The 16,411-nt window shown below is 39.7% G+C and overlaps 1 protein-coding gene across 7 annotated transcripts in view; it reads left to right on the top strand.

Moving 5' to 3' along the window:
• The window catches only part of LOC106945159 (band 4.1-like protein 1), a 46,563-nt gene that overhangs the window by 8,982 nt on the left and 21,170 nt on the right, over positions 1–16,411 (top strand). For 6 of the 7 annotated variants that reach the window (XM_015028628.1, XM_015028627.1, XM_015028626.1 and 3 more), the window contains exons 2-4: positions 6,846–6,934; positions 7,899–8,048; positions 14,894–14,998. In XM_015028628.1, the coding sequence (XP_014884114.1) occupies positions 6,863–6,934; positions 7,899–8,048; positions 14,894–14,998 (327 nt within the window). In that variant the 5' untranslated portion in view covers positions 6,846–6,862. Of the gene's footprint in view, positions 1–6,838; positions 6,935–7,898; positions 8,049–14,893; positions 14,999–16,411 lie in introns of all 7 variants that reach the window. The other variant, XM_015028624.1, reaches the window with a different exon arrangement.

Genomic DNA, 16,411 nt, shown 5'->3' with positions numbered 1-16,411 from the left:
GAAGACAAATGTGCTCAGGGAAGCCTGTAGTAAATGATGCATCATTGACATTATTTCGCCCCAGATGATCAGCCATCATGTGTTTTATTATCTGGCAGTATATCTAACCTGGCCTGTTGCAGACAATGACGGTTTTGTTGCACCATATTGGGCGCAGTCTGTTTCTTTATGTTCGTTGAGACTCCTGCAGTTGGAAGCCTTTTTTTTTTTTTTTTTTGAGTGAGAGGTTAACAGACTTTACACATGGTTATAGACGGCAGCTGTTACAGAAAATGATTAACGTGTAAATTTACAAGAGAAGCCATTTTTGAAGATGCAGGGATACCCGTATTTGCTTTTTTGTTGTTCCTAAATGCTTCAGCTCAAACAAATTTAAAAATCAGATCAAGATGACCGGAGTTAAAATCTGTTTTTAAATAATGACATCGTTTATTGTGAGGCAAAAGCTAAGTAAACAAACTTGACTCTAGTCGAGAAAGTATTCAGAATTAAACCAAACAGGTTTAATCTAGGAGGGTGTCAATACTTTTTCACAGCACTGTACTGAAGGCTGAATGAGACGGATCTGTGAAGGTGAAACATAGTTGAATTAATGTGTGTAACTGAGAATGACGTGTATGTCTAAGGGATTTTTCTTTTTAATCTTGGCTTGTCAAAAAGAAAAAAAAAATAAATAAATGTGACTGATCAAAAAACTAATCTAATATTTATAGGCATAGGGCTAAATGTAGCCTTGTGTAACAGTTAGCCCTGGTTGCATGGGGCTAAATCACAGGCCATAACAGAAAGCAGAAATATTTGATGAGAAGAGACTATCGCCTTGACTGTAAAAGATACTGTACTGATGTGGGGGGAAAAAAGCTGTAAAAGTATGCAACAGTGTGGGACCATCTGTACACTCCTATACAGAGAGAGTCTACACAGGAGGAGGGGGAAGTGACTCATGCTTACTCCCAGCCAGAGTGACTTATGGGATGTATATCCTTGCATATAAGCACATATTTACCCTAAACTTGGCCAGGAGCTACAGATTATGTAGATATTTTGCTTGAATTATCAAGAGAGAGCACCTTTTTGATTTGTTGACGTCTGTGATAAAGATGTTAATGGGCTCAATATAAATCAGTCTTTTTTTTTTTTGCAGTTTCGTAATATAATGGGGGAAAAAACATTTAATGTGAGTATATTTATTCTGTGGAGTGAAATTATAATGCTTTGAGATATGTTAGACATTTTTTCAAAACATCAGCATTCAGAGCAAAATATGAAAACCAAGCCCATCTGATTCCAGGTTGGACACATTGTGCATTCAGGGGTGCATTGCACATACTTTGGTTGTAATGACTGATTATTTGATCTACTTATCTGCCCTATTCTGATGGTTGTGTAGTCTTTACCGCACCTAGTAGCCTAAATTTATTGAGTTGCTACCATGTGATTAGATGATTTGTACCTAATAAAGTGGCCAAGACTATTAACTGGTGTGTTGCCTTCTAATGATGGTTAAATATCAGTTTCACAGAAAACATTAAAAACCGAAACTGTAGTTGTGCTCTGTTCATTTACGCTAGCTTTGTTAGCATCCTTTTGTCTAAAAATTTTAGCTTAGCTAGCTAGGCTCGCCTAGCTAGTGTCTATCTGAGGGGAATTTCTTAATTTTCTCAAAAGCCTAATAAAACAAACAGGAGCCACAAAAGCTCTGAGGCGTTGCGTTGAATGTCCGCTCATTGCTGTGTCTGTCATGCCTCCATGTTTCAAACTGTAATGCTAGGAGCTCTGACTGGCCTAGGCACTGCTGTCATTAACCTTTTTGTAAACTAGGTTAGGTCCTGCTTTTACTGCTCAATTTATTCATATTTAACTCTTTCCCATGCTAGATTGGTGTTTTTTTTAAGTCTTTTTAACACCTGACAGATATCCCTTCATGCTTTGTCTAAGATTTAGAACTGTCATCAAAAATGAAAACCCAGCTAATTTAGCAGCATTAGACCTTTTTAAAGGGAGCCTGATTGTTGGCAGAGTTTTGAGTTTCAGCACCTCACACGTCTCAGACTCCATTAACTCTCACACAGATGATTAATTGCGCAGAGACCAGAACTGACCTGGAGTGACTGACTCATAAAGGGGCCCCAAAATAAAAATAATTAATTAACTTTGCAGTTGCGACACGTGTGAAACGAGAGCTCTGAAGTCATCAGGGTTTTACTCGAGTCTCGTTGTGATTCACAGGCACATTGTTCTGGCAGCTGCTCCATTGAGGTTGACAATGAAAGCTTGTCTTACAGTGAAAATATCTATACGGCTTACGTCGTAAAGAGATCAGATTTGAGATAAAAGATAAGTGTTGCGATTAAACAATGGACTTGAAATTTACACTCACTGGCTCTGCCGCTCACCACATTTTTGCTATTGTATATTCAGTGTGTTAAGGAAGAAATACTAAAATAGGTTAACTTTGGAAAAAGTTTGGCTCTCTCTCTTCCTCTGGATCCCAGGTCCTCTCGGCGAGCCACGTGAGGCCACAAGGAAAACAACAATGCGTGTTGACGTCACAGAATTACAGAGTTTAATCCAATATAAGACAATGCATAAACTTACAAGTAAGACAATGCACAAACTTACACCAGAAACTGCAGAACAACAGAAACATACATTCATTTACCTGACATAAATGGAAAGAAGAAGAAAAGCAAAGACATGCAAAGACATCTTTGGAGAGTTGCAAGAGCAAATCTGATTTGTTACTTCTGTGTAGAACGTTTTATCTTCTTTTCTTTAATTTATTCAAACAAGGCGTATCTTTGCTCATCCAACCAGGAGCTATCTCTGACCCTCTCTCAAGCCAGAAACCCCTGTCGTGTTTACGGCCTTTCACAGATGAGTGTGAAAAGCTAGAACTTCCACTGTATTGTTTTCCCACAGACAAAAGGCAGTTCAAACGATCCTAGCAAACCATCTGCTGTAACTACAAGTAACATAAAGGTCAAAAAGTCAGAATACATTACTAAATTCAAAACCACATTTAGGCCATTTGAATCAAGACATGTTAAGTTTTAAAACTAGCTTATTTTAAATTTATTTTCTCAACAAGTGCTTTGCAACAATAATTTTACACCTGTTTAACTTTGTCACTTTTTCACTTGCTAACACAAACTGTTTTTCACCGATATGTGGTGAACCAGCACAACATTGAATGCTACCGATTGGCTACAGAAATCACCTAATTAGTAAACTGCACGTTTCAATCCCTTCAGATTGAATTTTTTTAAATGAGTGGTGGGCAACTAGCACAACACCTTGAAGACACCGTTACCACTGTCAAACATGGGGGTGGCAGTATTATGCTGTGATAATGCTTTACTTTAGCAGGACTGAGAAGCCCTGGTTAATGTTTAAACAATGGATTGAGGAAAATGCAGGGTAAACCGGACCGTTTGAAGCTCTGGGCCGGAGCTTCCTCTAATCATTGAGTCAGAGCAACAAAGGAAGGGTTTAGGTCAAGTTAGAATGAACCAGTCAAAGTCCAGACTCGGATCCAATTGAAAATCACTTGGGAGACTTGGAAAATTTATGTTCGCAGAATATTGACCACTGACTGAGAGCTTCACACAAGAAAACATGGCAGTTTCCCAATGTTTGGTCTTAATGTTGGCTTGTTGCTCCCCCGTTTTCTAAAGATATCAGTCTTCAGAAAAAAAAGAAAAATGGGGTTCTGTAATCGGCATCAGAAATGTTCTTAATCTCTGTGTGGAGCTGACTTTCATCTGTAAGAATTATAGTGGTTTGCAGCTAATTATGTTATTCCAAAAATAAATGAATCAAACGGCCTCTTTAAAGTTGCGAGGGAAATCTGAAAAGAGTGGCATCTGCTGCCTTTCAGGAGCCAGACTGCTCTCAGCTTTGATGCAGCAAACTAAAAAACTGATTCATCATTAAAGTAAAGACACGCTGTGCTACAGCCTTGTAAACTACAAACACACACACACACACACACACACACACACAAAAACAGGTTAATGAAAAAATGTTTTAATTGGGGCATCCTCTTTAAGAAAAAAAAAATACCATGCTGTGTTCTTGTTGACAAACACTTACTGGCCATTATAAAAATCAAAGTATTTACCCTCTTTGGCTCCTCTGAAATGTTTATTTGAAAGTTGTTGCTTTTTTTTAACCACCCCATACTTTTGATTTGAACCTCACCTAAAATTTAAGTTCAGGTTTTCATTCAAACAAACTTTGTTTGTACATAATGTCTGTGGATATGACTGAGTACAACACACTGTGAAGAACCTACTTATTTTACAATTACCTTGTCCTCATTCTACATGACTGTCTTCTTTATCTGTCAAGTCAGCAGTTCTCTCCATGATTGTGTAGGCATAATACATAATATTTACACGCACAAAAAAAAATCATTTAAAAAAATTTCTGTGATGTAATATTCTGATTTTGTGACTGAATTTTGGATCTTTACTATCTGTTTGCCATAATTCTAAAAATTATAAAATATAAAAGCTTGAAATCTTTAACTCAACATATACAGGATATATAAAGTTTGAGTTTCACTTTCTGCATTTAGTGACAAAAATATAAAATTACTTTCCAACATGTTTAATTCTCCGAGACGTGCCTGTACACACAATTGCAGTATCTGTCAACAAAAACTGTAAACTTACCCAGAGCTCTAAAAGAAACGTGGAACAAAACCTGCTGACACATTTGTCAAGCTTGATTAAAAATAATAATGTAGTTGCTCGAGTTTTGTTTGGAAATTCTGTCATGTGGACCAGGTGTGAAGCCAAGCTTTACTTATTGTCACACTGGGAACTCCAGCTAAAAGAAGCACTTCATGACTCCTAATTGATATCTTTCCTACTGGCTGGAGTAGAAAAGTTGGAACATTATGGAAATGACAGCTAGTGGGTGGCCACTTTACATCATCGTTGACTGTAAACTAATGATGCGCACTGATGCAGAAAATTTATGTTGCTTAACAAAATGTTTTAGCAGGAACGGGTAATTTAAGAAGATTAAGGCCTCTAAGTGTAATTAGTCATGGTTCCTTTTCATGCCTTTAATAAATGTATAAGTAATGATGAGAAAACTTGAGCTTACCAGAACAAACATGTACTGTAGGACTAATGGAGAACTAAAGTTTGATCACTACCACGTGTTTGTAATAAACAAAACGTTCCAAAACAAACCAGAATGTTGAGATGTATTGTTCAATTTAACTTGAAAAGTAACTGCTAGCAAAAACCTCTGCTAGGATTTATTAAGAGAAAAAGATGTCAAAACAATCCTGTTGCTTTGTGAACAAGTAGTAGCACCCTATGGCTCATAGCTGGTTGTTCCCTCCTTCCTCTGCCTTGGTGTGTTTTGCTAGAACTGGCAATGAGCCTTTTATATTTTTGTGGAGAACTTTTGACCCATTTTTTTCCCTTTAAGAATTGATTTGTTTAAAGTTACGTTTTTAGCAATAAGCTGCTAAAAAGTATGGTCTGTAGTCAACTAGATTTCAGTCTGGATTTTGAATGGACCATGTCAAAGCCACAATTTGCCTTTTTTAACCATTTAGAGGTGATTTTTCTGTTGTGCTTTCGGTCATGTTTCTGGTGCATACTCGAAGTATGTTTGAGATCACTGATGACGGGACTCTGTCCCTTACAATTTTGTAGTAGAGATAATAAGTTATTTCAATTCTGCCAAGGTTTCCAGCCCACAGAATGCATTTTTTAACATCTTGGGGAGATTGAAAGTGTTTTTTTGGTTAATGTCAGACAAGTCTTTGTGTTCTTGTGTTTTTTCGTATGGCCAGTGTACTTTGGATGACTCTTTCCTTTATTTATAAAATCCTGATTTGTTAACCGTGTGTTGTATCAACTTAGGTTATCTCTGTCTGATGTTAAAATTTGACAAGCTGAAGCATTTAAGTATAGGGGGAAGATCTGAGGTGAAAAATACCTTCACACAGCAGTATTTAAAACCTCCCTAAAGCCTGTGACCCTTTCTTCACCTTTTGTTGTAATGCTAAATTTGTTCTGGCCCTTTATCTCGCATAATTCATTCCTCTGGCCTATAAAAGCGATTCTGGACATCAGCCATTTTCCTACGTGTAACCTGGAGAAACGCTGCTTTCCAAGAGTCTGGTCACCTTCAAGCGATAAGCTTCCTCTGTCTCCTCCTCACCGGCGTGTCGCAACATCCTTATGCTTCTTAAACTCTCGTCTTCTTCGACTTAAACTCTTCCCTCTATTCTCTTGTCTCATCCTTAGACACGTTCCCGGTGTCCTCTCTTTCCTCGGTGTCTTCTTTTCATTCTCTATCTCAGTGTGCCGCTGCAGGGCTCTCGGGCTGATGTAATTTATGCTATCTCCTTTACTAGCGTGAGAAAAGAGCGTCCTGAAGCCAGTGCTCTTCAAGCCAAGTGCTCCTGTGGGAGGCTGCAAGCCAGGCCCGACTGAGCTATACACTTTAGCTAGGTGCACAATGCAACGACCACAGATACATTAGGAGACCAATACCGGATAGTGGCACGGGATAATTAAAGCCTCTCTGGCAGTAGCTGTCGGCTGTAGAGGAAATTGAACGAGTTGTCGCTACAGGTATAATCTCTGCTGTGAGTCATTCCGCCACCAAATGTCAGTGGAAGTCGAGACTCGGGGAGCTGTCTGTTGATGTGAAAGCATTTGGCTCACGGGTCTCGAGTCTAATTGAGCTCGTCGGACGATTTGACTTTTCACAGCACTAAAAGCTTCATACTGATTTTGGGGTTGCTGGAAAAGAGTTGATGTTGACTGTTTATGTTTTTGTTTTTGTTTTTTTTTTCTGTGAGTTTGCAGGGCTGTAATCCATTTCTATGACAACAGAGGCGATTCTGGCAGGGGAAATGAAGACGGCAATGGAGGGTGACGCCAGGAGGACCAATCAGGTGGGCGCATTGTCTAACTCACAGCAGCTGTAGTCGTCTCAATCACTTAGGGCCCTTCCAGCTTTCTAGTTGATATGCAAGACAGCTCGTCCTTTCTGTCAGTGCCAATAACTAACATCTTAAAGCAGCGGCTGACCTTTCCATGCGTTTGCTATTCATCTTTTATGTTTAAGACCAAATTGTTTGCTGGGAGAAACACTTAACACTTCCTGAAAATCAAAATTTTATTTCACCATGAAGTTTTTGCACATTAACTTCACAAACTCGGATGTGTTTTATTTGGATTCCATGTGAAAGATCAATGTAGTGCATGAGTGTAAAGTTTAAAAAAAAAAAAAAACACACGCACACCATTTGAAGGGCTCAATGCAATTGTTTTCAACACTATTCAGCCGATAAGTAAATTTAGGTTGAACCAATCACCTTGAGTGGGTGTATTTAGAAAAAAACGTGTCTAATTTTAAGTAAATTAATATCAGTATAGTTGAAGCAGCTGCGTGACGGCCTTAGAGACCTGTTGGAGAACATTGGTGAACAAAACGGCACCGTGAAGGTCAAGGAAGGCAGCAGAACAAGGACAGGGAGAAAAATGAGCAGAAGTTTAATGCAGGTTTGAATCATACTACAACATTTTAAGCCTTGAACACCTCATGGAGTACCGCAGTTGGAAAGAGGATGACACCAAGCCATGGCCGTCCACCTGAACTAGATGGCCACATTAGCCATCCAGTTAATATGGTGTAAATACAAATTCACACCACACTTTTCAGTTTTTTTTTCTTTTAACTAACCTAAAAAAAAAGACTCGCTGTATTAGTATGTGTGGATCTGTCACAGTTTATGGTTGTGATGCATCAAAATGTTCAATAGTTCAAGGTGTACAAATGATTTTTCAGGTTACTGTATTTAGATGAATAGTGTTGGATCCCTGTTCTTTCTCTCAGGTGTGTTTTCTCTCTCCCAGGTTCCTGAGGACCAGGGCGAACTGGATGACAGCTCAGAGAAAACCCCCAGCAAAGCCTCCAGGTCACCCCAGAAAACAACCAAACGGCTCAAGACCGTCCCTGTCAAAGTAACTCTCCTTGACGGCTCGGAGTATGACACTGCAGTTGAGGTATGGTTGCCCACGTAATTTAGTTATGACATTGATCTTAAAATGTGTATTTAAAAAAAAAAATCCCTGTTTTTAAAAAATAACTTCTACAAAGGGTCGGGCTAGGGTTAAGGTATTTTCTGACATAATCCACTTACTTGGATCAGGAATCTTAAATGAAACACTTATGTGAAGACTCAGGCTGTTATATCAAATTGAAATCTAAGGTCACCGACCTTTGTTGTATTGCAGCAGAACTTAAAGCTTTGTGAGATACTTGAAGATTTTCTGTGTCACACAAGTGGTTCACTTCTTATCGAGACACACAGCCACGGTAACTTGAACACAGTTAAGCTAACCGGCAGGTTGTCTTACAGATAAAAGATTAGCCTGGATAAAAAAGCTCTTCCCACTGTTCAAAGCGTTTCTCTTGGAGAAAAGGAACAGATTTAAAAACAACTCACAGATGAGAAAAATCTGGGCTGATGCATTTTCCCAACTTTCACTTATAAACCCTAAATGATATGAAATAATTACAGACTATTTCTGAATTTGGCTTATAATGTCTCTGTGTGTGTGCGTGCTCATCTTTTTTTTTTTTTTCTTGCGTCCTCTCTTGGCATTTTAGACGTATATAGTGCCGGAGCAGTCTTGTGGTACAAAAGGGATATCTCTAGACAGAATCGTAATTGCCTTTATTAAATCAAGACTGCATCTAGCATCAAAGTAGACAACCACTTTACTGTAATACTGTGTTTGTATGACCTTCAACAATTTTGATTATTTGTGCGTCAGTACATGGGTGTGTGTGTATGTGTGACCATCTGTGTAGAAGTAACCGTCTTTGGGTTGAGTGTGTGTATGTGAGTGAGCCTAACCCCTGAAGCTACACAGTTGTTGGTGGTGAGAACAGTAGAAAGCCTGCAGCACTCGACACCTGAGAGCAGCAGAGAACAGGTGGATAAGGTCCCAGACCGCTGCAGCTGCTCCAGGCAGTCAGAAGTAAGCACCACCCCAGGGCAGAAATATGCCCTACGCAGAAATATGCCCTACGCAGAGGTAGATTGTCAGAGAAGCACAGGAGTACTGGCTCCCTGGCTAAAGAACCACAGGTTGGGAGCTGAAACACCTGACCTAACCGCCTAACCATCTCCCTACCTCAGGCAAAGCCGGGAACCCAAGACTCTGATCCCAGAGCTCATAACGACCAAGGTGCCAGGGAGGGCACCTCACCAGTCCTCTTGGTGAGGTTGCCCCAGGAAAGTCAAGGGGGTATAAACCCATCAGAGCTAACCCAGTCTGGGCCTCTGAGCCCACAGCAGCCCAACACGTTCCCAGGAACCGTAGGCGACCTGATAGGAGCCGAACACAGTGAGACGAGCCTGTTCACTCAACTAAATCCATGATTTCTTTGTTCTTTGCTCGACCACACTTAAAGCTTGACCTTAGTATGATTTGACAAAAACACAGTTCCAGTTTGAGTCTTGGTAGGATTAAGCATGCTTGTCATGGTAAAATGCTTGTACTTGTCATTCTGTGGTAGAAATTCAGTGGATTGTGCTTTTGTTATATCTCTAATTTAAAAAAAAAAAGTCGGTTCTGCACTGTTTTAGCAAAATAATTACAAGCCATTGTGGAAGGTTCAAAGAGCCACCTGCATATCTGGAGCCGCAGGTTGCAGACCCCTAATCAAGACATTAGGTTGATCTAAAGTTTAAGAATTTGAAAGTACTCCACAGTTTTCACTATCCTGACATTCTTGTGCACTAGTGCCACCAACAATTACTGAATTCATGAGCATGATGCTTCCACCACCATGTTTGAGAGTCGGTGTGGTGTTTTTAAATTTGAAGGCTATTTCCTCCTTCATTTATTTTAGTATTTTTCTCAGGTGTTTGTCGCTCCTTTAGTAATTCTATTAAGAGGCATATGTAATAAGAGAAGGTGATTTTGCAAAGTCCCATCTGAGCTGTTTTGATGTCCTGTTAAGTTCTCTCTGGCGTATAAGAAGCAAGCGCATGTGTCAGAAACCTCAGCTTAAGGATCAGAGCCGTGTTGTTCAGAGGACGAAAATGTTGTGGCGTTGCTGTTCCCATCAATAGGGATGTGGGGGGTGGAAAGCTTAACTAAGCAATCCCAAGCTTCCATAAATCGTGACTCCACGCTATAGCCTCATTGTGTCTGTAAACGGGGAGATTGCAGCTCACCGTACTCTCTGCTCCCGGTTTATTTGAATTTCACAGCCAGCCACATGTTTGTCATGACTGAGAGCTGAAGAAAATGGATCTTGTCAACAGAAATGAATTGTGAGGGATGTCAGGATGTCACGTGGGGGTGTTTTGAAGATCCTGGGGATGTCTCGCAAAGCTGCCAGATTCACTCTTAAAGCCTTAACTGGAGCCCCGTTGACAGGAGCTGTTGATGAAACGCAATGTGCTTGCAGATGAGCTTGCTGGTTCCTCATCTTCACCCTTGCCTACTGTACTCCATTAATCGCACGCTGCCACACATCTGGCCTCTCATATGACACACAAATACCATTTTCCGTCAACTGAGCCTCCATATTTTCTTGAATCTTAGCTAGATGCACAAACACACCCAAGCACACATCCGCACGCATTTCTGTAGGTCATCTGGGAAGTGACACTTGAGGTAGTGGGCTGTGACAGGAAATCCATACAGTTGATCCATGAGTGCTCTTATGTTTGACCGGGGGAGAAAATAGAACGAGAGAGGAAGAGGAAAAGATGAAGGGTGGACTCGGAGGTAGAGGGAAAGATGAGGAGGAGGGAAAACAATGGGGAGTGCCTGTTTGTGTGCTGTGGAATGGATGAGTGGCTTGATGTGGAATATCAGCAAACTGGAACTGAATGGCAAACGCAGTGAAATCATTACTTTAATTAGAGTCGTAATGTCCGCCAAGCAAGCTGGAAAGGATGATAAAAAGCGAGCAGGGAAGAAGGCTAAGCCTCCTATTGATATTTGGCACACAACATTATAGCTATTGACTGTGGCCAGTGCATTACTATGTCCAGTTATTTACCTGGGGCTATTTTTTTAAAGCAATTACTTCAACATTTACATAAAATACCTCACTTATTTGAAATCTTTTGTACTTTAATTACAATGGCTGTGCCCTCTTAGCAGCTAAACATTTCAGCAAGCAGAATATTTATTTTTGTATGTCCATCCCCAGCGATTCAAATGTTTAACTTCTGAAACACACTCTTCAGCTCTTGCACTTCTTTTTATTAGGTATACAGCTCAGTTTAATATTTGTCATGCTGTAGATGCTTTTACATAATGCAGATCAGCCGTTTAGTTCAGAAGATGCTGGCATTTGTTCTGAATCAATCAAGGTCATTTTTAGATCATCAAAAGAAATTGTGTTTCATAAGGACTCTCTTCTTTTTGCTGCGCTTCCCCAGATTTCTTAATGTAATGTTTCAGCAACAACAGAAATAATCAAATCTTGATCAAGTTTATTTGTATGGCACTCACATTAAAACTAACACAACTGTAATAGTGATGCACAATATATTTCAACAATGCTGTCTGTAGAAGCCATTGCATATACATTAATAAATGAACTATATTTTGAATCTACTCCTCTTGTGTAAGACTCTTGCCTTATGTTTGTGTAGAGGAGGCTTTGTCAGTTAGTTTCTGAGGATATGTCAAATGTGACCCAATCCGATTTTCTTTTCTCCCAAATGTGGCGGTTATTAAACTTGTCAATGGCCATCAGAACTGCTCGATTCTGATCTTTTCGTGACCCCAAAATCCTATTTTTTGCCATTTCTATATGTGGTGCTACATCAGACGTGTATCCCATAGTTTTCAAAGCATCAGCAGTCTGAGCGGTCTTATCAACTTTCATTCGACTTTTATGTCGTTGACGTGAGACGTGGATCGTGGCTGCGCACCAGAAGGAGCCAGGCGCACTGAAACCAGACATAAACAGTGGCTGAAAATTGTAATGATGGAAATATGAAGGAAGTCTGTCAGTGGAGTACATCGCCTCACACTTCCACCACTGCTGATCCGACTTCTCATCCAAAACAGATTTCTCTACAGAAGTTGCAGGGCCATTGCCATTTGCTGTGCTTTCTTTTTATTACCTTCCTTTGTCTTATCTTGTGACAGTACTGTCAGCTCCCATTAGTCAATACCTTTAAAATCGCTCCATAGACGGCAGCATCCGTTATTTATTACATACACAGTGTGCAGCTGTGAAACCGCTACGTTCTTCTTCTCTTCTGCGCATGCAGGTCACTTTTAGTTGAACCTGGTCACACAGAAGTTTGCCGTCGCATCATTTGTAGTACGAACAACCACAAGAAAAACTATATTCACCATCCTCATTCTTAACAAAGCATTGTGTCCTATTGCAGTAAACTTTCTCGTATTTATGGAGTGGGGTTTGTGAGAAAAGTATGTGTTTTTGGTTATGTCGGAAGTGGGGTGGGTGGTTCATGAATGCGATTGTTCTATAACTTGTCTGAAATATTTTCTGTTTAAGTTTACTTCAATTAAAAACTTTTCACTGCACATACTTATGTTAGAGGAATTGTGAGATGCTTATTGTGTTGTTTTCACAATATTTAATACCAACTTCGTTTTGATCAAAATTTAGCTTTGATCAACGGAGTAATACTCCTTTTATGTAGCAGTGCTTAAACACGTGCTGAGCGCCTGTCCTCAGCCTTCCTGCACCTGTATGTAAGAGGCAGAATTACACTAAATGGCTGACAATATAATCCTGGCAAAAAACGAGTGACAGAAATGTGAATTCATCCAACTGGTGTGACGACAAAATCTATTCTGCAGTACCTGACTTGGTTCCTGTGTTTGGAGTATCTCCCGAGATGTTTGTCGCAATTTCAATTTGATCGAAAAAATGCTACACTCGCAATAAAATCTCAGACGGCCGTTAATCAGTGTTACTCTCTTTCGGTTCTCACACACGGCAGCCTCTATGCAGCAAAATCAAACTTTTTGAGACAAATTGCTCTGCACAGCTAAATTATTCATCCTACTTGCATCTTTTAAGGTTATGCTCACTGTAATTCCAGCTTTTCTCTCAACAAAGGTTAGCATTAGCCTTGTAGTAAAAGGAGACGGAGGAAGTGAGAGGGCGTGTACACAGACTAAGGGGACCTATTACTCCTGTTTCCATGGTAACAACTGCTTGGTTGCCTTGTCGCCGTAAGAGCCAGGTCTCCCTTGGAGATCAATCTGGTGTGTGTGGTGTGTGTGGTGTGTGTGTGTGTGTGTGTGTGTGCTCTCTAACAGTGTGTGTGTTTGTCTGTGCCAGCTCTGCTTGCTTAACCCACGCAGGCCTTCATTTCAGCCCTGAAGAGCCTGATATAAGATGGGTGTGGTCTGTTGCAACGCCGCAAGATATAAAATGCTCTTTCAACCCTTATATAGTCATAGAAGCCTTTTCACTTGCTGCTACAACTCGGCAGGGAGGAAGTCGGACTCCAAGCACAGTCGGAGTGGATTGGAGTGGATCGGTGACAAAGCTAATTTTCATATTTGATCTAATAAAGACCAAGTGAAAAATAATCAGATGCATAATTTCCAGCAGTTTTTTTTTTCTTTTCAGCAAAATTTCAGTTTACTTGTTTTAAAATTGTTCATGTTTAGAAACGTTTACCTGGTTTAGCGCACAAATATGCTGTCCATCTGACCATGTCTGGCCTTATTTTAACTCATGATGTCTTAATGCAGTGACAGGTTATGATTAGATGTCATGTAAACAAAAACATTAAAGATAAACCAAATATGGGAGAATAGAGATCTCATACGAACATACAGGACAAGTGATTAAAATCAAATGGGAGTAGGCACATGGGGCACACAATAATTTTCTAAATGTGTATAAAAAATGATCAAATATGGATGTTTGTAAGCTTACATAATATAGAAACAATTAAAGAAGAAAAATACAAGTAGGTTAATTGGGACTAGTATAATTGTTGTTCACCACCACTTTTTCACATTTAATGTACACAGCGGGAGGAAACGGTGGGATATGAAACCGGCTTACTAATCTTACATTACAATTGTCATCATTATTAACATCATGAGTAATCTGCAAAGTGAATACTTTAAGTTCAGTGGAATAGTAATTTGTACCTTAGAGTATAACAAAGAGTTTGGTGTAACTTCTGATTAACTTAACATGAGGTGAAATAATATTTATACAAAAGGCTGCAAGAGAGTGCTTTTGTTTTTTTTTTGTTTTTGTTTTTTTTATTGGTGCACATAATACATAATTCTTGCGGTGCAAATTTCCTTAGAAACTACAGCAACGCTTTCAAACGAGACCTGAGTAACAAGATTTTCAGTGAATAGCGTTATGTTGCATACTTATTGATTCTGTAGGAATTGTTCCCGAACAGCTTCAGAATATAAAAAACACAAGCAATTTTCCCTCTTTGACTTTCAGCTCTCTGAACAAGCTTAAGCCACTCGAGTACCTTGTTGTAGAATTGTTTTAGTAATTATTTTAGTTCCTTTGGTTAAAGTGTTATTTTTTGATCCTGTAATGGGCATTATTGTTTTTATTGTTGATCAAGTCTGGTTGTTTTAAAATGTCCTAAATAAAGTTTGTGTTGGTTTCTGCTTCAATGATATCTAACTGATTTACACATGCCTTTAATGTGCAGCAATTTGTCATTTCCATGCTGTATCATGGGGACATAATGAGGAAAAACTACATGGGATATGCATCACAAACTCGCTGCTGAATATGTAGTATTTGCAAACCCTTAAACTCAGCCTTTTGATCTTTCCTCCATTTTCTTTTTTGGCTATGTGTGTGCATGTGTATGTGTGTGTGTGCTTGTTTTTAAAAGAAATTTGCCAAGGGCCAGACCCTGCTGGACATGGTGTGTGGCCATCTGAACCTGCTGGAGAGAGACTACTTTGGCCTGACTTTCATTGACTCTGATAGTTCGAAGGTATGGCACAGAAACATAAACATAAAAGCATGCAAAAAAAAAAAGAAAAAGGGGGAAAAAAAACTTTAACGTATAAAAGCTGTAACAGCTCTCTGTATGCTGAAACTGAACTTTAACCAACTTAAACCTTTCAAAGGGTGGGTTGTGGGGGGTGTATTATGTAAAATCGACCTTTTTGAGCTTTGTAGGATACCTGAAGTGTTGCTTTGATTATTTCATGCATGTTTGAAAAATTCTTAAATCTCATATGACAACCATCTGGGGTTGCCTAAACGCCTATTCACACAAAGCTCCTCCTTCCCCACTGATCTCCACCAGACTAGTGGCAGCAGCAATTGGCAAACACCTGGTGAAACTGCGAGCCTGCTGAGCTTTTCATACAAAGAACTTCTCAGTCAAATGCTCCTAAAATGGTAATGTGGAGAAAGAAGCATTGCTCTGGAGGCATGCTGAAGGAAGAGTGCCGGAAAGAGCAGGAGCTTCTTAAAGAGACTGGGGAAAATTTCAAGCTGTCAGTTAATTTAAGACGGAGGTTCCCAAACTGTGGGGCGCGCCCCCTAGGGGGGGGGTGCTCTATGCGCTGGGTTTTTACCTTAGAATGGCCAACTCTCTGTTATTCCTATGTCAATTTGATACAGTAGAGGCTTCCACACTTCCCATATCTGTGTCCTCTGTCACTTTTATCAGCAGTTAAAACTGTTTAATCCGTTGTTAACATTTCGTAACCTGTTTTTCCGAGCCGCCTTTAAACGCAACATGAGCGCTACGACGCTGGGTTTCCACCTGTGAAGGAGACCTGCTGCTGCTGGGCGGAGCTACGTAGGTTTGTGTTAGAATCACGGCAGTTAAACGCAAAGAACTTTTCACAGTTTTTCCCTCCAAACTAACCGACTGAGTTGAGTGAAGCTGTTGGATGCAGGTAATGTTAGCTAAAAGATGACTAGCTAATATCAATACATCACCTTAAGCTTAACAAGTAGCCTGTTAAGCTACATACATTCATACATACCCTCCCCTTCCCCCCACCGCGCGGCTGAAAACGCATCACTGAACCAGTCAGCTGTTTATAATCCATAGGGGGGACCCAGAAAATGTTTGGAAACCACTGGGGGGACAGGAGAAAAAGTTTGGGAACCACTGATTTAAGACATGTTTGATATTTAAAGCACTTTTATAACAACTGAAAGTAATGTACTTAATTTTGCTATAAGCAAATATTTTGTTTTAAAATTGATCTTCTTTCTAGCTTTTTAAGCCGACTAGCTCACCTGTCTCATTTTTCCAGTATTAGAGCATTGATACTTCACAGCTCTTTTAACAGTGGACTGCTAGTGTTACACACATGACCTTTAATATTTTAAAATGTGATCAGGCAGCTTGGCTTTAAAAAAAAAAAAAAACAACAAAAAAAAA

The sequence above is a fragment of the Poecilia latipinna genome, unplaced genomic scaffold (genome assembly GCF_001443285.1).
Source record: "Poecilia latipinna isolate Pla-1442-1.1 unplaced genomic scaffold, P_latipinna-1.0 Scaffold131, whole genome shotgun sequence".
Taxonomy (NCBI): Eukaryota; Metazoa; Chordata; class Actinopteri; order Cyprinodontiformes; family Poeciliidae; genus Poecilia; species Poecilia latipinna.
This window is presented reverse-complemented; position numbering and strand designations above follow the sequence as displayed.